The 24,621-nt window shown below is 41.0% G+C and overlaps 1 protein-coding gene across 4 annotated transcripts in view; it reads left to right on the top strand.

The window, feature by feature from the left end:
• Positions 1–24,621, top strand: part of LOC104611886 (AAA-type ATPase family protein) — a 40,975-nt gene that overhangs the window by 2,570 nt on the left and 13,784 nt on the right. For 3 of the 4 annotated variants that reach the window (XM_010279151.3, XM_010279152.3, XM_088895728.1), the window contains exons 5-10: positions 6,868–6,921; positions 7,056–7,296; positions 7,380–7,475; positions 7,795–7,910; positions 8,037–8,117; positions 8,862–8,985. In XM_010279151.3, coding sequence (XP_010277453.1) covers positions 6,868–6,921; positions 7,056–7,296; positions 7,380–7,475; positions 7,795–7,910; positions 8,037–8,117; positions 8,862–8,985 — 712 coding nt within the window. The remainder of the gene's footprint in view (positions 1–6,867; positions 6,922–7,055; positions 7,297–7,379; positions 7,476–7,794; positions 7,911–8,036; positions 8,118–8,861; positions 8,986–24,621) is intronic. The other variant, XM_088895727.1, reaches the window with a different exon arrangement.

Here is a 24,621-nt window from a genome sequence, read left to right as displayed (position 1 = left end):
AACAAGAAGTGGCAGAGTCTATAGCTTTATTGTGTAGAGGACGCTTAGAAGGAGCCTTCTGCGATGATCTTCATTTTGTGGCAGTTCTGCTAAGTGGTGTGAAGCCTGAAGATATCCCATGAAAGATAGAGCAAAGATCAAAGGGGAGTGTCATGTCCATTTGGGTGGCCTCCTCCATTGAAACAGGGTTGTGGAAGGAGGCTTGTATGGAGGGAGGTGAGGAGGAAGAAGAAGCCTTACGTGGATACTCGAGATTGGATAGTTCAAATGGGAAGGAAATTTACACTAAAAAGGGCCAGCCACTTCTGGGAAACCAAAAAGACGGGGCAATTGGAGGGTCAAAGGCGTAGAAAGTAAGGAAACCCCCTAGCACATGACAGATCTTATGTGTAGGTGGTCTCAGAGGAAAAGGACAAAGACCTTCAAACGGGTAAAGTTGGGGAGATGAACCGACGACCTTAGGCCGGACCAAAAGACAAGGTGTGTGGTTCGATAACTAAAATAGGGGGCATGACTTTTTAAAAAGTCACGTGTGCGAACAAACACATATGAGTGGGCTTACTCGATTGGAGCCCAATTCTAGTGGGTCGAGGACAGACTTAATTGCAACCCACTTAAAACCCATTGATCCTTTTAAAAGTTTCGAGCCCAAGGCCTAATCTAGGTTAATGGGCCAAGGGCATCCTTAAGTAATCATGTCACTGGTAGGGTGGACTTGTTGATGGACAGTAGTAATCATCTATCTTCTTCTCCCTTGAGTGCTCCCTGTTGGTCACACAACCTAGGTGGAAAATCTTAGTCCTAAAGCTCAAAGCTCTCTACAATGAATCCCTTCTAAGACAATGAAGCATCTCTCCTCTAACAGGCACAATTCAAGGTGCATCAAATGAACTGATATTAATAAGATAGAGGTCGAAGACTGGTTGAATGAAGAAGATAGTAGTGATGATTCCGACGATGATGAAACTGTAAGTTTGAGTAGTATGATCTTGAAAAGCAACAAGAATCTACTCGAAATGAAAAGCTTGCATACATAACTTCTGTTTGTAGATGAAGAGCTAGAAGACGAAGGTTGCTGGGAAGCTCGAAATGGCGAAGAAATTGCTTCTAAAGCTGCGCAAACTACACTCCCCTTCGCCGAGGGAGCTGACCCTGATTCCAAGCAGCCACAAGGTTTATGTGTAGAGGGACAAAACTCTGTTGAGGGTTGATGAGGGTAATCTAGATAAGAAAATACTGAGAAAGGAATTCCAAGTGGGTAGGTTAACCAAAAGTGTTTCTCCCACCATTCCCACTTTGCAACATTTTCCAGAAAGGGAAAAGGCCTCAAAACCAAATGAAACCTGCCAACAATTCAATTCCAGTGTTCCTTGTACTCTTCCTGTCTTACCAAGTATGAATGTCAATTCGTTTTTGGGTATTGGCTTGTATGCTGTGCTTGAAACAGATACACTAGCTTCCCACCTAGGAGGAGATGACGCAAGAGAAAGGGTGATAGTGGAAGGAAAAGATAAGGTGGTGGAAGGAAAATAGTAAGGGGACAAGTGAGGAGGCAGATAGAATTTGGAAACTGATTTGGAGGAAATTAACCAGAAGGAAGGGTTTGTGGAAAGCTATTGCGGCCAATTGAGAGCAAGTGTTGCAAAAACTTATCTCATATAAATAGGGAAGGAAGTAAAATAGTAGAATCGACACCACAAACTGAGAAGGGGGATCAAATGGTTGGAAAGGTTGGAGAGAAGGAAGAAGCTAAAACTTTTATTAGGAAGGGTGAGGGAAAAAGGGAAAAAAGAAGAAAGAAGATCTGAAGTGGAAAGGCTAATCTCGGACGTCGAGGGAGATTTAGAATTTAGTGGTAGAAGGGATAGGAAGAAGGGCCTAAAATAAGGAGACTGAGACTTCTTGTTGGGTGTGATGCTACAACATTGTTCCCATGAAAATTATTAGTTGGAATGTAAAAGGCCTAGGGAGTGCAAGAAAGAGGAGGGTAATCAAAGATCTACTTAGAAGCGGAAAACCTAAGATTTTGCTATTACAAGAACCCAAACTGATGGAACTAGATGGAAGATGGGTTTAGAAGTATTTGGAGGTCTAGAAGAATAGGTTGGACTTCAACACCCTCATGGGGAACTTTAGTGGGGATTGTCACACTGTGGAAGGGTGATGTAGTGGAAGATTTGATAGGTAGGTTCTCAATATCCATTAAGTTCAAGAATGTAGAGGATGGTCGTGTATGGGGTTTAACCAATGTCTATGTCCCTAACTCCTATAGAGAGATGAAATGTGGGAGGAGTTATATGCAATCCAAGGGGCTATGGGATGACCCCTGGTGCCTGGGTGGGGACTTTAATGTAATTAGATTCTCTAAAGAAACTAGTAATCCCCAACAGGCAATTACAATTAGCATGAGGAAGTTCAATGGATTCATTGAAGATTATGAGTTGAAGGAAGTCACACTTTTGCAAACGAGATTTACTTAGTCCAACCTTTAGGAAACCCCCATGTGTTCGAAATTGGATAGGTTTCTCTTTAACTTAGCTTGGGAGAGAAGTTTGGAAAACTTAGTTGCCAGAGATTTGCCTAGGGTCACTTCTGATCATTGCCCTATCAAGATAGGTATGAAGTCCTTCGCTATTGGACCTTAACCTTTTAGATTTGAAATATGTGGCTAACCCACTTGGATTTTGTGAATGAAGTGAAGGAATGATGGGGTGAGGAGATGAGGGGGGTAAGATGGAAGGGGGTTAGGTTTCATAAGAAACTAAAGAGGTTACGATCCAAAATAAAAAAAGTGAAAGGGATCATTTTGGAAGACCCAAGGAACAAAAATTGAGGATGATAAAGGACTTGGATTTGAAGGAATATCAAAATGTTTTGACTGAGGATGATAAAGGACTAAGGAGACAATTGAAGAAGGATTTGGAAGAGGTACTACTGAGGGAGGAAATCAATTAGAGACAAAAATCTAGGCACAAGTGGATTAAGGAAGGTGATGGGAATACTAGATTCTTTCATGACCTGGCCAATGGGAGGAGGAGAAAGAATTTTTTGACCAAGCTAGAAGTAGATGAGGAGGTGGTTACCAACTAGGATGACACAATTGGGAAGTTTGTTAACCATTTTAAATCGATTTATAGAAGGGGTTTGATTGAGAGAGTAGATGTGGGAGGGATGGAATGGCCAAGGTTGGATGATGAAAAGGCAAGATGCTTGGAAAGGAATTTTGAGGAAGAAGAGATCAAGAAGCTATCTTTCTAATGGATAGATCCAAAGCTCCAAGCCCAAATGGTTTAACAGTGGGCTTTTATCAAGATTGTTGGGAGGTGCTAAAAAATGATTTATTTGAAGTATTTAAGGAATTTGTAAACAACCACCTACACCTAATAGCCGTGGAGCCAATGCAACATTTTTTGCTCTAATCCCTAAGAAGATTGATGCCAACCACCCAAAAGATTTTAGGCCTATTAGTTTGGTGACAAGCATCTATAAAATCCTGGCTAAAAGTTTTCCCTTCTATCATTAGCCAAACCCAAGGGGCTTTCATTCAAGGACGACAAATAACAGATCAAGTTTTAATTGTGAATGAATGTGTGGAGGAGATGAAAAGGTCTAGGCCAAGAGGATTTGTTTGTAAATTGGATTTGGAAAAGGCCTATAACTCGGTGGATTGGTAGTTCTTATCAAAGGTGATGAGGAATTGTGGGTTTGGGGATAGATGGTATAGATGGATACTTGGGTGTATTAGTTCCTCTTACTACTCTATCTTGGTTAATGGTGTGGTGAGGGACTTTTTTCCAGCATGCAGGGGTGTCAGACAAGGGGATCCCCTCTCTCCTTTCTTCTTTATTTTAGTAGCTGATGTGCTTAGAATCATTACTAAGGCCGATAGAGAAGATTTTGTTAGGGGTTGGAGAGTAGGGAGGAACTAGATCCCAGTCACCCATCTTCAGTTTGCAGATGATTTGATGATTTTTTTTGTGAAGGGGCTGTGAGTGAAAAGGTAGCTAACTTAAAGGAGCTAATCAAAGGTTTTGAAAGAATTTCTATCTGAAAATAAATTTGGAAAATAATTGCATAGCGGGTATTAATTGGAGGTTAGGGAGGTCAAAGCTATTGCGGAGTGTCTTGAGTGTTCCATCTCTTCTTGTCCTATGTCCTACTTAGGGCTCTCATTAGGGGGCCTAGGGGCAAATCCTAGGGAGAGTAGATTTTGGACTCGAGTGCTAGAAAAGTTGGAGAAGAGATTAGCTTTGTGGAAGAAGAATTACATCTCTTTGAAAGGCAGGATCACCTTGATAAGAGCTACATTGGCGAACTTACCCACATACTTTCTGTGTCTGTCTTTAAGATACCACTTAGGGAAGCTAGGAGGTTGGAGAAGCTAATGAGAGATTTCCTGTGGGAACCAAGACAAGGAAAACAGGATCATTTGGTTAAGTGAGAAATTGTGTGTAGAAGTAAAGATGAGGGTCCTTCGGACTTCGGGTAAAGGAGGGGTCCAAAGAAATAAGAATAGCAACATTATTTCCTTATTTTCAGGACCAGTGGGAGTGGGTGACTCCACAAGAGTAGAGATACTAGCTGCTGTATAAGGGATTCAGATTGCAAACCAGCTTGGGGTGGAGCATTTATTAATCGAAGGTGACTCACAGGTGGTGGTGGGATGGCTCCTAAACCCGGATTCTGCCATTTGGAGTTATAGAGACCTCTTTAAAAAAGTGAATTGGCTGACTAGCAACATGACAGTTAGTGTTCAGTGGGTGAGCAAATTGGCAAATGCTATAGCTGATTCATTAGCCGAACAAGGGGTTTCTTGGGACTGTTTGTTTTGGACTACCTTGTAACTTATTCAAAACGGTTTTTAAGAATTTTCTTTAGGCTTTTCTGAAGAAGATCGTACCCCGTGCCTCTGCTCGGGTCACTTGTAACTCCTATTTTCTGTGATTAATAAATATCTTCATTCATCAAAAAAATAAGTAAAGATGGGGGTTTGGGGATATGGAGGGTGATTGAAAAAAATCGAGCTTTGTTGGGGAAATGGCTGTGGCGGTGGCTGTTGGAGAGCGGGAACCTTTGCATGAAGTGGTGGGAAGCATTCATGGTTGTTCAGAGAATGGGTGGTACACTAGTGTATCAAGGCGGGCTAATTTGGCAGCACCTTGGAAGGCTATTCACAACACTCTTCCTCAATATCTCAGGTTTGTCAGGTACAGAATTTGTTCTGGTAATGCTGTCTGATTTTGGGAGGACATTTGGGTGGGAAATACCCCCTTACAGGACCTTTTCCCTTTGTTATTTTTTTCTGTTTCATTGTATAAAAAGAGGCAGTCTCAAAATTTTTCTCACCTTCGGGAACACCCTTTTCTCCTAATTGGGATTTCAGGTTTAGTAGGGGATTAAGGGATGATGAAATTGACTCCGTCTTTAATTTTCTTTTCTCCTTAAGTCAGGTTTGATTGAACCCTTCCAAGCCAAACAAAAGGGTGTGGGCCCATAGGCCCAAAGGGACTTTTACTCGTGTTTCTTACTTTAAGTCCATTTCTCAGTCTTCTATTCAACAAGTGTTTTCTTCAAAGGAAATTTGGTGCAGGCCGGTTCCCCCAAAGATTATGGCTTTGTGTTGGGAAATGTATTACGGGAAAGTTAAACACTTTAGATAACTTACAAAAGAGAAGACCATTCCTTTGTATTTCTCCCAACTGTTGTACCCTTTGTAGAGATCATGGGGAGGATTGTTACCATCTACTAATATCTTGTCCATTCTCTACAGAGTTATGGGCTTGGCTACTCTCATTGTTTGGGTGTAGCTGCTGTGGAGATGTGCTCGAGCAGCCTTGATTTGGAATTTATGGGAAGAAAGGCATGCTAGAATCTTTTAAGAGAAGGAAAGGAGCAGCCAGGAATTGAAGGCTGTGTGTTGAATAGGGCAATACTTTGGTTGAAGACATAGGAAATGTTTCATCAATTCTCCTTTAATGACTTTTGGAGAAACTGGTCAGCAGTAGCGAGGTGTTCTTCCATTAAGAATAAAGTAGTTACAAGGTGGTTTCCCCCATTTGAAGGCTCATCGAAGCTGAATTTTGATGTCTTGGGCAATCCAAGGTTATCTGGAATGGGGGGTGTTCTGAGGAATGAGTTTGGAGAGGTTGTTCTGCTCTACTCGGGTCCTCTAGGATTTGGTGATTCTGTTAGGGTAGAACTATTAGCTTCTGTGCAAGAGATGCAATTTGCAAACCAATTGGGGGTAGAGCAACTAATTATTGAAGGGGATACCAAGGTGGTGGTGGGATGGTTGAAAAACCCTGAGGATACTGTATGGTGCTACAAGAATGAAATTAAGAAATTTAATTGGCTGACAAGGAATATGTTGGTTTCTATACACTGGGTGGGGAGATCAGCAAATTCTTTGGCTGATGTGTTCGCCAAGCAAGGGGTAATTAGGGAAGAACTGTTTTGGGCTCAGCTGTGATTTATGTAATCTATTCCTAGTTTCCTTGTAAGCTATTGGGAGAGGCTGCAGCTTGCGCCTCTCCAAGGAATGTTGTATGAGATTACAAATCTAAATCAGCTACTGAATTAATAAAATTTCACTATTACTCATAAAAAAAGAGAGGGATAGCTTATTTGCATTGCATGATATGCAAGAACCTATGTCAAACAGGATACAGGATTAACTTCGCTTTGTGAGCACTCATTTAAGCAAGAAATGTCAAAACCAAAGTTTCTTTTTATCCATGATATTCCATGTCTTTCAAGAGATAAGTGAAATCAGTGCTTGTTCACAATGAGATTTATTTTATACATCTTTGATTACTGTTAACTTGTTATTCCGTTCCCTGATTGTGTCCAATGTTAAATTCTTCACAGAATACTTTAACCCCTTCTCAAGCTCCGGCGATCACTTGTGCTCGGAAAGATATAGTATGGAAACCTCCCTCTTTTAATAGAATAGTGTAACAGTGACGAGGATAGAGGATATGGGATTACTATTAGTGTTGACTTGTTAGATTTGATTATTCTGTTCCCTAATTTGTTTACTGTTATATTCTTCACAGAATACTTTAACCTCTTCTCAAGCTCCAGCAGTTTCATCAGAAATCTCTTGTGCTCGGAAAGATATAATACGGAAACCTTCCTCTTTTAATAGAAACAGTGCAACAGCTAAGAGATTGACAAATAATGCTGGAAGCTCAAAAGCTGTTCAAGAACCTGGTAATGGGTATGATGCAAAACTGGTTGAAATGATAAATACAGTGATTATTGACAGAAGTCCTTCTGTTAAATGGGAAGATGTTGGTAAGAAAAATATAAGTTTTCATCATCTATTTATAGCTATAGATATCAAACTTACAAATTTATAAATTCAATTTCTTGTACAGCTGGCCTTGAGAAGGCAAAGCAAGCATTATTGGAAATGGTCATCTTACCAACTAAGAGAAGAGACCTCTTCACTGGGCTTCGAAGGCCAGCTAGAGGTAATTGTTCAGTGTCACTTTTAGATGCTCCCCCTCTCCATTTGAGCAAAAAAATATATATAAATAAAAAGAAATCAATAACAAATCTAAATGTATGAAAGACAAAAGGAAGATAGAAACTGAAGTGCTAGGTTCGCAAATGCAAAAAGAGGAGAAAAGCCATTTGCAGAGTTACGGTTTATCATTGCCCTGGTGACATTTCTCTGGGAAGAGCATCAACCAAGACTTTGGATGATTCGTCTCCAAAATTACTATATTGTAGGTTTATAGCACCTAAGTGTTCTTAGTTTTTTAGAAGCATTTTTGGTTTGCTTTTCAGGTCTGCTTCTTTTTGGCCCACCTGGCAATGGGAAAACGATGCTTGCCAAAGCTGTTGCATCAGAATCACAGGCAACATTTTTTAATGTTACTGCTTCTTCTCTTACATCGAAGTGGGTAAGTTCCTGTCTAGATTCTACCTTGCCTCCGTCACCAATAATTTATACAGTTGGAGCAGTGCTTATATTTTTCTTTCTTCAAATTGGAAAAGAAACCTAATAAGTTTTGCTTGTACTTGAAAAGGTAGGAGAGGCTGAAAAACTGGTCCGTACTCTTTTCATGGTTGCAATTTCCAGGCAGCCATCTGTAATTTTCATTGATGAAGTAAGTTGTATACTCTAGATTCTTTTTTCAGGACCAATTTTTCCAGAGTTTCTAACTGTTATTGTTCTCATCTGTTGGTTATTTTGAAAGTGGTTTTCTAATTAGCAAGCAAAAGGATTATTACCTGTTATTTGAACAATCTTGAATATCTATTGGTATTTATTTGTATTCTTGGATGTCTGTTATTATATTTGTCCTCTCTTGATTAAGTGGTCAACATGTGTTCATTATTTTACTTCTGTATTTAGTTGCCAGTGGCAGTCCTTAATAGATAAAATAGGTTCCCATTCACTTAATTCAGCTAAGCCTTGCCCCAACTGCTTGGGATCAGCTACAGGGATCCTGCTTCACTATTCCCCCCTGTCCAGGTCATATTTTCATAGATCCTCAACTAGGCCAGCCAAATCTGCCTAAGCTTGAATTTTATAAATCTATTTTCCCAATCTGGCAACTCTTCTCTTTCCTCTTCTTTGTGTGGTACCAGTTATATCACTCTCAGCTTTATGCTTATTTTGTTCTTAACTTATGGTCTTTCTTGGTTGATTTTATTTCTGATACTGTTGTGTTATCTTTCTTGCTTCTACTTAAACAAAGGCATCAAGTCTTATGCTGTTTCCAATGATGAATTGCATGCTTATGATATGAATATATTCTTTTGGAAATAATAAGATGATTTCTTGTGTTTGTATATGGTCTTTATTCAGCATTTGCTGGCAAGAGTTTTCATTTTCTATTGTTGTACAGATTGATAGTATTTTGTCCACAAGGTTGGCTAATGAGAATGATGCAAGCAGAAGGTTGAAGTCAGAGTTCCTAATCCAATTTGATGGTGTGTCATCTAATCCAGATGACTTGGTAATTGTTATTGGTAAGATACACTTCTCATCCTTTGCCTTCTGCGTGTTAACTTTAAGCATTTCTTGTACCGATATTAAAAGGAATAGTTGATCTTTTATTACTTGAAGGATAAGTCTTTTACAATGCTTTGAGAACTCACAAGACTCACAATGAAGACTCGATAGACTAATTCCTTTAAATAACTCTAGAAACAACTGACTCAATGAATAAAAGGACAAATGACCTAAACGACTATGACATAACATAATACGACTAGTGGACTCTGAAACAAATGCAGTTTTTTTAAGTTGTACTTGGCTCTACTCAGGCATGTCTAACAGTTAGATCCCATTCGCCTCATGGCCACTCCTAATCACCTTCTGAGATTCCATGTCCTGAAAAACACAATATGAAGGAAAAAAAGTCACATTGCAATTCAGGGATTTAGTCAAATTACTAACTGAAAGCAAGTTGGTATTAAGTTTAGGTACATGAAGAACAAATGATAAGGTCAGGGCATTAAAGGTCTTAATGTTTCCCTTTCCCATGATAATGGCTAGGGAGCCATTAGCAGTGCTTACTAACTGAACCTATCTTTTGTTCTCCTCATTACTCACCATAGCATATGCCTGAGATAAAGTCACCTCATCCTTTGCTAAAACATTCTGCCTCACAATACCATACTCCGAGTTGAGTCCAGTGAGGAACTCAAAGACCCGATTTCTCTGCACCAACCTCCTATATGTTTTTGCATCCTTTGTACAACCCCAAACAACAGTCTCCATTAGATCAATCTCTTGCCAAAGAGATTTCAGTATAGAGAAGTAGACTGCTAAGGGCTTCTCCCTCTGTCTAAGATTATTCACATCATGCTTCAATTTGTAGGCTCGAGCAACATTAAGCTTTTGGGAATAGGTCTCTGTGACATTGTCCCACACTTCTTTGCAGTTTCCATCCACAAGTAATGCTGACTAATGTGTGGTTGCATATAATTCACTAAACAACCCACTACTATGTAGTTTTCCTGCTTCCACCTTTCATAGGTAGGATCATCCTCCTCGGGTTTCTTCTTGCTTCCGATGATATAACCCCATTTTCCTCTACTACACACATGTATCTTATTAGATTGAGACCAAGCTAAATAATTGGTCCTGTCTAGCTTCACAGTAGTAACAACCCCAAAAAGATTCTCCACTGGCCTCCCATGTCCAAACCCGGAATATGTGAAATATTTGGTTTCTCCTCCAGTTTGCTCCATTGAGTAAATGGATGCAAACGAAAATCAAATTAGGGCTTTACTAGGCTAGATTTATTGTTCTAAGGAAAGAACAACCTTTCAACCCCCAAAATTATGGTTTCACAGGGTCCTATGGGATGGAGAGAAAGAGAGAAACTTCAACCGCCCCTTCCAGAGGTTCTAGAATTCAATCCAACCAAAACCGTCCCTAATAGAAATCAAAAGGCTTAGCTCCGATCCCCAAGTGCCTGGTTCAAACTGTCTCTACGACCTGTAACAAGGTTTCTCCAGTTATCTAGGGTTTTTGGGAAAAATCTCCAATAACCTGGCTTGAGCTTCAACTAAGGATGAAAAACCTCCACAAAACTCTCCAAAAACCTTCCTAACTAGGTTGCATAAGTAGCTGATTAATCAACCGATCAGTTGCCCATACACACTATGTATGGGCAAAGAAAAGAGAAAAAGTCTAAAGTGAGAACACGCTTTGATACCAAGTTGAAAATTGCACCTGCAGTAGTTCAGATAATGCAATAAAAGAAGAAAAGAGAGAGAGAAAGAAGAAAGAACTTTCAGCAATAGGTTGTGGAAGAAGAAAAGAAGGGAAGAGAAAAGAAGAATTCGGACCTTTCTCTCTAGCCCCCTTTCATCACTTTTATTAATAATTCTAAGTCTGAGAACAATTACTTAGATTCCCTTAATGGGGTGACCAGCACTAAAGAAATAATTAAAGAAAATAAAAGAAGGCCCATAAGGCGCATAACTAAGAAACATAACTTTTAAATAGTATTTAAAAGAAATAAAGAACACTAAGGCCCATACGGCCCATTTTCACTGCACTAATGTCCTAAGTTTTTTATTTTTCTCATTTCTTCTCTTAAAGGATATTTTTTCTTTTTAATAATAATAATAATAATAATAACAATAACAATAATAATAATAATAATAATAATAATAATAATAATAATAATAATAATAATAATAATAATAATAACGATGATGATGATGATGATGATGATGATGATGATGATTATTGTTGTCGTCGTCGTTGTTGTTGTTATTATTTGCATAGATCAAATCAACTAAATTGTTTCCTTTCTTTTTAACTATTGGATAGCCATAAATCTAATATCAATTATGTGGATGATTCTTCGTATGTGTGAGCTTAGGAGCTGTATTCGAAGTAGTAGAGAAGAGAAGAAGACCTCTGAAATACTGTGAATGTCGAACTGAATAGCTCAATCGACAATACTGTTATTTATATTAGAATGTAGTACAATGATACAAGGAATTACTGGAATGCCCCTGATTAGTGATGGGACACCTAGACAACTTAAAACATTAAATAGGCTTAGGCCCATTAACACAGGCCCAGTACAGGATAACTTAAACTTAAGTATAGGCTAATAAGAACTCTTATCAGCCGAACACTCATACATAAAGAGACTTCAATCCAACACTCCCCCTCAAGCTAAGCATGGATATCAATCATGTTTAGCTTGCCAAGTATGTCCCTGAACTTTGCTGCTGCCAGCCCTTTAGTCAATACATCTGCAATTTGCATCTCAGATGGAGTATAAGGCACACGGAGTTCTCCCGAGACAATTCTCTCTCTAACAAAGTGTCGATCAATCTCAATATGTTTTGTCCTGTCATGCTGCACGGGATTGTTGGCAATGTTGATGGCAACTTTATTGTCACAATATAGTCTGAGAGGACCTTCAGCCTTAATGTCAAGCTCATTAAGAAGAGTTCTGAGCCATAAGAGTTCAGCAACCCCGTGGGCCATAGCTCGATATTCTGCTTTTGCACTTGATCTAACCACTACATTCTGCTTCTTACTGCGCTATGAGACCAGGTTTCCTCCCACAAATGTATAGTAACCTGAGGTTGATTTTCTGTTTCCAACAGACCCAGCCCAATCTGCATCAGTGTAGGCTTCAATTTCAAGTTTACTGTTTTTTCTGAACAGAATTCCCTTCCTTGGGCAAGTTTTCAAGTACCTGAGAATTCTTTCAACTGCTCTCATGTGAGGGATCTTTGGTGAATGCATGAATTGACTGACAACATGTACTGCATAGGCAATATCTGGCCGAGTAAGGGATAAGTATATCAACTTTCCTACCAATTTTTGGTATCTCTCTCTATCATAGTAGTCCTCACCCATTGATTCTTGTAGGCCATGGTTCTGTTCTATTGGAGTGTCTGCTGGCCTGCATCCCATCATGCCTGTTTCCTCTAGGAGATCTAGCACATATTTCCACTGACATATGTAGATTCTTTCTCTTGATCTAGAAACTTCAATCCCAAGAAAATATCTCAAATTTCCCAAGTCTTTGATCTCAAATTCTGAGGCTAGGAACTCCTTCAGTCTCTTTATCTCTTCCAAGTCATTCCCGGTAATCACTATATCATCCACATAAACAATGAGTGCCGTAAGCTTGCTATCCTGTCTCCTTGTAAACAAGGTATGATTTACACCACTCTGAGTGTACCCCACTTTCTTCATGGCCATACAAAGTCTCTCGAACCATGCCCGGGGAGACTGCTTCAAACCATATAATGCTTTCCTTAGTTTACACACCTTGCCAACATCATAGCCTGGTAGAGGTTCCATAAATACCTCTTCATGAAGATCACCATTTAGGAAGGCATTCTTCACATCTAGCTGATGAAGTTCCCATGAGAAATTTGCTGCAAGTGACAATAGAACCCGGATTGTGTTGAGCTTTGCTACTGGGGCAAAGGTTTCTTTGTAGTCAATTCCTTCCTTTTGAGTAAATCCCTTTGCCACAAGTCTAGCCTTGTACCTCTCGATTGATCCATCCTCCCTGTGCTTTACTGTAAATAGCCACTTGCACCCAACAGTGCCCTTCCCCTCTGGCAGGTCCACTAATTCCCAAGTTCTTGCTTTCATTAGGGCTTTCATCTCTTCATTCATAGCTTCTTCCCACCTTGGATCAGATGTTGCCTCTGAGTACCTAGAAGGAACACGTACAGAGGAAAGATCAGACACAAAAGAGTGATAGGCAGGAGATAATTGTGAGTAAGAAACAAAATCAGCTATGGGATGCCGGGTGGCACAAGAACGGACAGGTTTACGAAGAGCAATAGGAATACCCAAATCCGAAGTATGTGAGTCAGAATTACCTTGAATTGCAGAGACAGATTGATCTGAGTCCAATTGGTTGTAGTCATGAGGTTGAGAGCCCTTTTTCCTTCTGTTGTAGGTAAGTATCTCCTTCTGTTGCCTACTGAATCTTCAGAAGCAACTGCTGCATCAGGAGGAGTAATTGGCACATTTGGAGCCTTACTAGGTTGACCCGGAATGTCACAGTTAGGAGTAGTGGAAGGTGATGGAAGACCTGAGTCAGATAGGGAAACAAAAAAAGAGGGAGAATGAGAATCCTCTTCCAATCCACTAGTCTCCCCTTGAAGAGGATTTTGAGAAGACTGGAAATAGGGTTGAGACTCTAAAAAGACTACATCTCTGGTGACATACTTTTTCTTGGAGATAGGATCATAACACTTGTACCTCTTTTGTGTAAGAGAGTACCCAAAAAATATTCCCTTTGTAGCCTTGGGATCCAGCTTGGTTTTCTTTGGATTCTTCACATGTATGAAACATATACAACCAAAAACCCGTGGGGGAAGAGGAAATTCTGGAAGAGTGGGACACGAAATAGAGAAAGGGGTCTTCATACCCAATACCTTAGATGGCATCCGATTTATCAAGTATGATGCAGTGAGTACAGCTTGGGACCAGTATTGCTTGGGCACTTTGTGCTAGAATAGTAGGGTTCGAGCTGTCTTCAATAGATGTCTGTTCTTGCGCTCAACAACTCCATTTTGCTAAGGGGTATTAGCACAGGATGATTGGTGTAACATGCCAGCATCTTCCATGAATGAGTTCAGGGATTTTTCAAAGTATTCAGCAGCATTGTCTGACCGAAATTGCTTAATCTTCTTATCAAATTGTGTTTCAATCATCTTGCAAAAAGCCATAGTTATCCGTGGTACTTCATCTCGTCCTTTTAACAGATAAATCCGTGTGCACCGAGAATAATGGTCAATAAAACTGATAAAGTAACGGAAGCCATCAATGGAAACAATGGGCGAAGGTCCCCAAACATCAGAATGAACCAAATCAAAAGGAGCTCGAATTTCATTACTGGAAGTTGGATACACTGTTCTATATTGTTTTGACATTTGACACACATCACAAATTAAACTCTGGCTTGGAATGCCCTTAAACAATTCGGGAAACAACATTGCTAATGAAGAGAAAGACACATGACCTAGCCTAGCATGCCACAGGTGCAACCTAGCTATTGACTCCACACTTTTCGGACTAGTAGCAGCAGAAGCTTGTAGGGCTGAGCCGATGTCTGCATCAAAATAGTAGAGGCCTCCATACTCATGACCACTCCCAATCGTTCTCCTCGTCAATCTGTCCTGGAAGACACAATGAGTAGGGAAAAAAATTATACTGCAGTTCAAATTTTTTGTAAGCTTTGAAACAGACAAAAGGTTAGAGGTAAGACTAGGAACATGTAGGACTGATTTAACAAAGAGGTCATTGCTTAGGTCAACCACCCCCTTTCCAGAGATGGTGGAGAAAGACCCATCAGCCACTCTCATCTTATCCTGGCCAGACAACAAATGATATGAAGAGAATAAGGAGGACATATGTGTCATATGGTCAGTTGCTCCGGAATCAATCACCCAAGAAGTGGAATCAATGGAGCTAGTTGCACTAAAGGCAAAGACTGTACCTGATCTGGCAAGAGAGGTGGAAGCAAAAGAATTGTTTTTTAGATGGGCTAATGCTCGGCTAAGAACCTCTACCTCACTAGCCGTGAAGCCCAAAGTACCAGCTTCAGAGGAGTCGGCAACCTGCCCTATGGAGGAAGAAGACACTGTTGGAGTACTTTGTGAGTTGTCACCACTGTTGTTGTTGTTGGTGGCAAGATTCCCACTTGCCGTATGAGGATACAGGACCCAACATTTTTCTTTTGTATGTTTCTCACCACCACAGTGGGTGCACTTGAGGGACTTCTTGTCTGGATATCTGTTTCCCTTAGTGGAGACTAGGGCTGAATGTTCTCCAGATAGTTCAGTTGACTGTCTGAGAATCAACTTGCATCTCCTTTCTCCTGACGTCTTCATTTCTCACCAGGTAATAGACATGGTGTAGCTCTGGTAATTCATCTCTCCCTAGAATTTGTGACCTTATACCCTCATACACTGGGTTTAGGCCAGCCAGAAACTTGAAGGCTCTGCTCTCTTCAATTTGCTTATCATGTCTCTCCTTGTCCCTGGCATTTTCCCAATCCAATATCAAGTGATGATCAAGATCTTCCCAAAGGCCTTCCAGAGTTGCAAAGTATGTTGCAACCGTCATATCTTCTTGCCTTAGAGCTGCAATGTCTTGGTTCAATCTGTAGATTCTAGCATTGTTCTTCTTCTGGCTGTAGGTCTTAGATACCTTTTCCCAAATCTTAGCAGCTGTAGGGAAATGATGAACAGTTCTGGCAACCCGAGGAGTCATGGAGGCCAGCAACCAAGACATGACTGTGGCATTTTCCTTGCGCCACACGGCATGCTCAGGACTGCCGACTTCAGGTTCCTTCTTGACCCCATCTAAATAGCCTGTGAGATCACGGGAAGTAATGAAAAGCCTTGCTGAGACGGACCACTCTCTGAAGTTATACTCATCCAGCAGCACACTTGTAATCTGCAAGCTGTGTAGATTTGGGTTTTCCAGGTTTGAGAACCTTGCAGCAGGTCTGTTATCTCTAGAGGAAACTTCTCCGGATAGTGAGGACATCCTGACTTCAGTCTTAGAGTAGATGGCTCTGTTTAGAGCTGGCCGAAGTGTTCACAGTGCTGGACAATCAGGTGCTGGTAGCTCGCTAGGTAAACTTCACTTGAGCTGAAGCAGTTCGGGTACAGCAGCAAGTGAGAGGTTCTGGGCTGATAACCGACCTGAAATTAGGGCTCTTTACCACTGTGCTGTGCAAGTCTTGCTGGAGCTTCGAAGCTGCAACTGTAGAAGAAGCTCTCCCCCTTTCGGCTAGTGCTAGGACTGCTGAAATCAGTTCTCAACTAGGTCTGTCCTATACAGACCTCTCTTAGTAGCCAAATAGCTACTATTTGCTGGAAAACCTAGTAGGACATTTGCTTCTGGGTCTTACTTCCCTTGAGCCCTACAACCAAGGGAAACCCTAGGTTCGAACTTGCTTTGTTCTCTTACAACCCTAGGTTTTCACTGCAGCAACCCATAAAAGAAGAAAGAAGATGAAAAGACAGCAAGAGAAGAGAGAGTGCACCGGCTAAAACCAGGGAGAAGCTAATGCTCTGATACCATGTGAGCTTAGGAGCTGTATTCGAAGTAGTAGAGAAGAGAAGACCTCTGAAATACTGTGAATGTCGAACTGAATAGTTCAGTCGACAATGCTGTTATTTATATTAGAATGTAGTACAATGATACAAGGAATTACTGGAATGCCCCTGATTAGTGATGGGACACCCAGACAACTTAAAACATTAAACAGGCTTAGGCCCATTAACACAGGCCCAGTACAGGATAACTTAAACTTAAGTATAGGCTAATAAGAACTCTTATCAGCCGAACACTCATACATAAAGAGACTTCAATCCAACAGTATGTTTCCTTTTTACTAAATTGGTTTTTTACATGAAATGTAAAATGTTTATAATTGTTAGTTGATTAGTTATTATTTTATTTAATGTTTAAATTTCAAAACTTATTGCTTATAAACTTTTAGTTTATGGATATGTGTAACTTCTATCATTTTAATTTAGTATACTATATGCTATTTTCATTGATTTACAAACTTTAATTAATTGTTGTTCTTTGTTTCATTAATAAAAGTTCTGTTACTGATCAAACTTCATACCTGATAAAGGATTTGTTCATTTTTGGGAGGATATTTGGGTAGGAGACACACCGTTAAAGGATTTGTTCCCTTCACTATTTTCTATTTCTTTGTACAAAAAAGAGGTGGTCTCAAAGTTTGTCTCACCTTTGGGAACACCCTTAGATCCTACTTGGGATTTTGGGTTTCGTAGAGGACTTAGGGATGATGAAATTGATTCTCTTTCTGCTTTGCTTGGTTGTCTTAATCAGGTTTGTTTGGATCCCTCCAAACCCGATAAGAGGGTTTTGACTCCTAGACCCAATGGAACCTTCACTTGTGCTTCTTTCTTCAAGTCCATCTCTCAACTTTCTACTCACCAACCCTTTCTGTCAAAAGAAATTTGGTGTAGGCTAGTTCCCCCAAAAATTATGGCATTTTGTTGGGAAGTATTCCATGGGAAAGTAAACACTTTAGATAACCTACAAAAGAGAAGACCTTTCCTCTGTATTTCTCCTAATTGGTGTATCCTCTGTAGAGCTCACGGTGAGGATTGTTACCATCTATCAATATCTTCTCTCTTTTCTACAGACCTTTGGGCTTGGCTACTTTCGTTGTTTGGGGGTAGTTGGAGTCCACCAGCAGAAGTTCACATGCTCTTCAACCATTCTACCTTTTATTGGCCTACAAAAATAGGGAGAATTATGTGGAGATGTGCTCGTGCTGCCTTGATTTGGACTCTTTGGGAAGAAAGAAATCTTAGAATCTTTCAAGAAAAGGAAAGGAGCAGCCAGGATTTGAAAGACTGTGTTAAATAGGGCAATACATTGGCTGAAGACCTTGGAAATCTTTCATCAATTCTCCTTTAACGACCTTTGGAGAAATTAGTCAGCAGTAGCGAGGTGTTCATCTCTAAAGGACAAATCAATTACAAGCTGGTCTCCTCCATCCGAAGGCTCACTAAAGTTGAACTTTGATGGAAGTAGCATGGGTAATCCAGGTTTATCTGGAACGGGGGGTGCTTTGAGAAATGCGAAGGGAGAGATTTTGTTGCTTTACTCAGGTCCCTTGGGATTTGGGAACTCCATCAGGGCAGAACTTTTAGCTGCTGTACAAGGAGTGCAATTTGCAAACCAGCTGGGGGTACAACAACTAATAATCGAGGGGGATTCCAAAGTGGTGGTGGGTTGGTTGAAAAATTCTGAAGTCTATGTGGCGATACAATAATGAAATGAAGAAATTTAGTTGGTTGACAAGGAATATGTTGGTCACTGTACAGTGGGTGGGGAGATCAACAAATACTTTGTCAGATATGTTAGCTAAGCAAGGAGTAAATAGGGAAGAATTATTTTGGGCTCAGTTGTGATTCTTGTTTTTCTTTCCTAGTTTACTTGTAAGATTCAAGGAGGGGCTGCAGCTCGCGCCTCTCGCTGGGATGATGTATGAACTCACTCTAAATTTGCTTCTGAATCAATAAATTTATTATTATTCATCAAAAAAAAAAAGTTCTGTTACTAATCAAAAAGAAAAAGGTCATTGTTTGAATCTGAGCCAAACTCGGTACATTTACAAAGATATTATATGAAATGTTGAGAGCATAGAAGCTATCTCCCCCATTTTAGAAACAAGTACCATAATACAAAACCACCCAAAATAATTAACCCATAAGGCCCCTTGCTTTGCTAAAGTATCAACCATGTTATTGGCTGATCTTTGCACCCATTGTCTTTGCACTTCCATTCTATACACCTCGTTAAAAATTTGAACCTTTTCATTTCATTTCTGTAGATCCAGAGTTTCCTTTCTATTCTGTAACCATTCCACCACCATCTTTCAATGTCCCCCCATGATCAACTTATTAATATTTAACTCTTTCTTTCTACACTCCATTCAATACATTACTTTCACTACACTTCTTACGTCCCTAATAACTCCCACTCCCGATAGCCCTAGATTTCCCAAGCTACTCCCATCAAAATTAAACTTGATATAATCTTCTTCAAGAGGTGGCCAAGATTTGGGTATAGTTTCTTTCCTGCTGAAAGATCATCAGTAGAGATGGAGAGAAATATCCATTGTTTTGATCCAATTTGCTACTCTAACTGTAACACACTCAATTACTGCTTCTCTTGTTCTCTCTTTCTTCTAAAAATCTTTGCATTTCTTTTCTCTCAAATTGTCCAAACTATTTTTTTTTTTTGATCAATAACACTTTCATTAATTCATCAATAGAAGATTTACAAAAGGAAGACAAACACGCTTATCTTCCAAGAGCAACAAAGAACCTCAAGAAAAGGAAAAAAGAAAGAGAAAAGAAAGAAAACACACTAAAGTTACAACTTGGCCCAAAAAAGTGAATCCCTTTCTGCCCCTTGTTTAGCTAAACCGTCAGTTAGGGAATTAGCCGATCTTTTAACCCAACATATCTTAACTTCCATCTCCCGCACCAGTCACTTGAATTTCCTCCTCTCATTATTATACTTCCATAAGCCATTGTGATCTTTAAGTAGCCACCCTATCACCACCTCTGAATCCCCTTCAATTAAGAGTTTCCTGATGTTCAACTCCTTAGCTTTTTGGACTCCTTCCATAACTGCAAAGATCTCAGCTCTAAGGGAGTCACCCACTCCAATTGGGCCTGAGAACATGGCAGAAATGACCCCATTTCCATCCCTAAAAACACCCCCAATCCCCGATTGTCCCGGATTTCCCCTGCTACACCCATCAAAGTTTAGTAGAGGGGTCCAAGCCACACATATTACTGACTTAGTTTGTGTGCAACTTGCAATTTCACCCCACTTCCTCAACATGTCATCCACAGTGTAATCTGTGAAAAGCTCCAAAGATTTCAGCCATTGTACCACCCTAATATGAATGATAGCCCTCAGATCTACTGCTCTTCTCTGAGCTTCTGAGAATATCCTGGAGTTTCTTTCTTCCCAAAGTGTCCAACATACTGCAGCCCTTAGTCCTCTCCACATTGTCCTTCCCCTTTTTATCCGCCACCTGAAAAAATAAGGGGAAAAAAGGCCTTGCAAGTCTGATGGGGGGTTCCAACAACAACCAAATAGGGACAAAGCCCATTCCCAAATTGACCTCGCAAAATGGCAAGACACCAGTAGGTGAAAACCAGTCTCCCCATCCGCTTTACAGAGAACACACCACTGAGGTGACAAACAAGTATTGGGTCTCTTCTTTTGGAGTAAATCACCAGTGTTGATTCTTTCCAAATAGGCTTCCCAACAAAAACTACCAACCCTAGGAGGTATTGCTCTGCACCAAACCTCATCAACAGGAAAATGAGGGAAGGTAGGACTGGTGGACTGACTTAAGACTTTGAAGAAAGAAGCACAAGTAAAAATGCCATTGGGAGAAGGTGTCCAAATTCTAGAGTCCGCCCTAGTGGAGTCTAAGATAACGTTATCAAGAATTGCAATAAGGCTCAAAATAATGTCAAAGTCTGAGTCCCTCAAATCCCTTCTTAGACTCAAGTTCCACCCAATCCCAGAAATGGAAGAGGACAGGGTGGTAAAAGACGAGATTGACTCATTTTTCAAATCAGAAAGAGCAAACAAAGAAGGAAACTGATCCTTTAGAGGGGCACTCCCTACCCAGGTTTGTTCCCAAAATTTTATGGAGTTACCGGAATTCAAATCATACCTGATATTAGGGGAGAAAACTGGAAGTAGGTCATGAATGGCTTTCCAAGGAGAATTTCTTGTGGTCCTAGCTCTGATTCCAGCATCCCATCCATTATGCTTCAGCCCATGAATACTTGCCACTATTCTAGCCCAAAGCTTCTCCTTCTCCATTGGGAATCTCCACAACCACTTTCCCAACAGAGTCATATTCCTTCTCCTAATATTCCCAAGCCCCAAGCCACCACATGTCTTACTCCTACAAACTATCTCCCAGCTCACTCTATGATCCCTCTTTTCCTCTCCCGGTTCCCACAGGAAATCTCTCATCAACTTCTCCAATTTATTAGCAACTTTCACTGGGATTTTAAACACCGACAGGAAAAAGATAGGTAAATTAGCAAGCGTGGCCTTAATAAGAGTAATTCTCCCACCAAGAGAGAGGTAGTTCTTTTACCATGACACCAGTCTTTTTTCGAACCTTTCCACCACCGGGTTCCAAAAGCTCTCTCTCATGGGATTATCCCCTAAAGGCAACCCTAAGTAGTTCAAAGGCCAACCCGAGACTTCACACCCCAATACTTCAGCACTCTCCCTGATCTCTCCCTCCTCCAAATTCACCCCCACAACACAACTTTTCCCAAGGTTAACTTTCAAGTTGGATATTTGCTCAAATAGTTGTATCACCGACTTCAAATTCCTAATAAAGCTCACATTACCGCCTTCACAAAACAAAATTGTGTCGTCAGCAAACTGCAAGTGAGTAAGAGGGGTTTCCGCCCTCCCAACTCTCCAGCCTCTAATGAGCCCCCTAGAATCTGCTTTGTGAATCAATTTCCCCAAAACCTTCGCAATTAGAATGAACAAGAAAGGAGAAAGGGGGTCTCCTTGTCTTATACCCCTACTGGCTGGAAAGAAGTCTACCACTGTCCCATTCACTAGCACTAAGTAATGACAATTCCGGACACAACCCATGATCCACTTACACCATCTAGCCCCGAACCCAAATTTAGTCAAAACTTTCCTCAAAATTTCCCAGTCCACCAAGTCATAAGCCTTTTCTAAGTCCAACTTACAAACCACTCCCTTCTTCTTATCCCTCTTAAAGTTCTCCACACTCTCATTAGCAATTAAAATCTGATCAGTGATTTGTCTTCCATTCACAAAAGCTCCTTGGTAGTGTGCAACGATATCTGGCAAAACCTTCTTCAGCCTTAACGACAACACTTTTGCAATGATCTTATACAAGCTATTAACCAAGCTAATTGGCCTAAAATCCTTCGGGTGGGAAGCATCTTTCTTTTTTGGAATTAAGGCTATAAATGTGGAATTCACACCCGGATTGACAATTCCTCTCCTGTAAAACTCCTCAAATACCTGCAAAAGATCATCTTTCAAAATGTCCCAACAGTCCTGATAAAAACCCATAGTGAACCCATCTGGCCTTGGGGCTTTTGTTCTATCCATAGAAAATACAGCCTCCTTGATCTCTTCTAAACTAAAGCTTCTCTCCAACCTTCTCCTGTTCTCCACCCCTACATCTGGCCAGTCCAAACCTTCTACCCACACCCTTCTACACACAGGCCTTCTTAGGATAGATTTGAAGTGCTCCACACAAGCCCCGACAATCTCCTCTTGATGCACTAGCTCAACTCCATCTACTACCAATTTGGAGATCAGGTTCTTCCTTCTCCTGCTTTCTACTAGAGAGTGGAAAAACCTAGTGTTTCTGTCCCCCTCTTGCACCCATTTACACCGAGATTTTTGCCTCCAGCTAATTTCCTCCTTGTGCAGGCAATCCTCTAACTGTCTTCTTAAATCTCTCCTGAGCTTAATGTCTTCCTCTCCAAGTTCTCCCCTTTCTTTTTTCTATCCTCCCAAACTCCACCAAATTCCACTCCTTGATTTTTGCTTTCAAAAATTGAAGTTTCTTATGGAATTTCATCCTTTCCCATTCCACCAATGGATTACACTCAAATCACCACTCCCTCACTTTGTTGTTAAACCCTGGGTGGAGTAACCACATATTTTCAAATCTAAAGGGGGTAGGACCTCCACGCCTTCTTTCATCCTTACATAACACTATGGGCCAATGATCGGAGGTCACCCTTGGAAGAGCTCTCGAAGCCAAGGTTCCCCAATGGACTTCCCAATCTAGAGAGAATAGGAATCTATTCAATTTAGAGCAAATGGGTCTAGATTGGAGATTTGACCAAGTAAATGTCTTATGAGCTAGGGGGATCTCTTTAAGCTCAAAGTCATCCACAAAGCTGTTAAACTTCCTCATGTTTTTGTCACTCTCTGGTTAACTTTATTGGATTCCTTCGAGAATCTAATCACATTGAAGTCCCCACCCATGCACCAGGGCCCATCCCACAACCCTCTAACATCCGCCAATTCCTCCCACAACTCCTCTTTCTGTAGTCATTCGGTCCGTAAACATTTGTGAGAACCCACGTAAAATCACCCTCAAGCTGCTTAAACTTCACGGAAATCGAGAACTTTCCGATCAACTCCTCTAGGCCTTCAACCACATCCCTCTTCCACATTGTTACAATCCCCCCGGATGCACCCCAAGAGGGAGCAGCCACCCAACTGACCCCCCTGGCTTTCCAAACACTCCGTGCCCAATTGTTATTAAACTCCATTCTCTTAGACTCTTGCAACAACACAATGTCTGGGTCAAACCGTTTTATTACCTCTTTTATTGTCGCTCTCTTCCTTGCACTCCCAATTCCCCTCACATTCCAACTGAGGATCTTCATTCCACTTCTTATTTAAACCCCTTGCCACCTTCCACTACTTTCCCCCTTTCCTCCTATCTCCTTTTACCCCGAGATTGTTGTCTCCTACATCTCTCTTCAATCTCTCTACTTCACTCAATCTCCTCTTCTTTGTTCTGATCTCCTTCTTCCTCTTCTGTAAACTTTCTTTCAACACATTCAAATCTTCCAACCTACAACCCAACTTCTCTATAAATTCAGCTAGCAAGTCTTCTCTCACCAAGTCCTCCACCCCTACCCTTCCTACAGAAACCCCTCCATCTCTGCCCATCTGCCCGTTCTTCCTCTCCCCTGGTCCCACCTTTGTTCTTTCCTCTCCATCCAACCTCCCTCTCCTATTACTTCCCTCCTTCCCTGTTCCTTTCCCTCCATCTCTACCCTCAAACCTTTCCCTCCTCTCCACTAGCCCCTCCCCTCTTCCTTCCTCACCGTCCCTCCTCCAAATCAATTTTCCTTCCACTTCCTTAAACACTTTTTCAATGATTTCCCACACTTTTACACTCCTAAACCTTCCTTCCTTCACTTTCCCACTTTCCTTCATCCCCTTCTCCCCCACCTCGGAGAGCCCGCCTTCTAGCACGACTGCATACTCATGGGCTACAGGACATGGAACAGAAATGGAATCTGGAACCAAAGACACAGGAGACACATTAGTAGCACAAACCGAATTCACTGGGTTACCTGGGATTGGTGGACAGGCTAGAAAAGGATTGCTCCCGGCCTCCCTCTCATGTTCCAGAGGTTGGTAAACATCTATCTCCCTTGGTTCGTTGGGAAGTATTTCTGTCCTTTGGCCAACTTGGTGATCTTTCCCCTCTACCCCTGGTTCACCCCTAGATGGTGTGTTCCTGCTCAGCTTCCTGTTCTCCCGGTTTACCCCTTCTAATAATCCTTGCACACTCTGTAATCTTGGAAATGAGTTGACCCGATTGCAACCTACACCTTGAAATAAGCTAGCAATATTCCACCCATCCACGTCACCACCAGCACAACTACCTTCGTCGTTTACACTGCCCACGCTAGTACCATCAGCAGAAAGGTCCTCCGCTTCTTCATCTCCTTCACTGCACTGCGCCCATCCTTCATCCTTCACTTTCCTCTCTTCAGTTCTGTCCCTATCGAATCTTGGAT

This window comes from Nelumbo nucifera, chromosome 1 (assembly GCF_055504915.1).
Source record: "Nelumbo nucifera cultivar China Antique chromosome 1, China Antique-T2T, whole genome shotgun sequence".
In the NCBI taxonomy this organism is placed as follows: Eukaryota; Viridiplantae; Streptophyta; class Magnoliopsida; order Proteales; family Nelumbonaceae; genus Nelumbo; species Nelumbo nucifera.
This window is presented reverse-complemented; position numbering and strand designations above follow the sequence as displayed.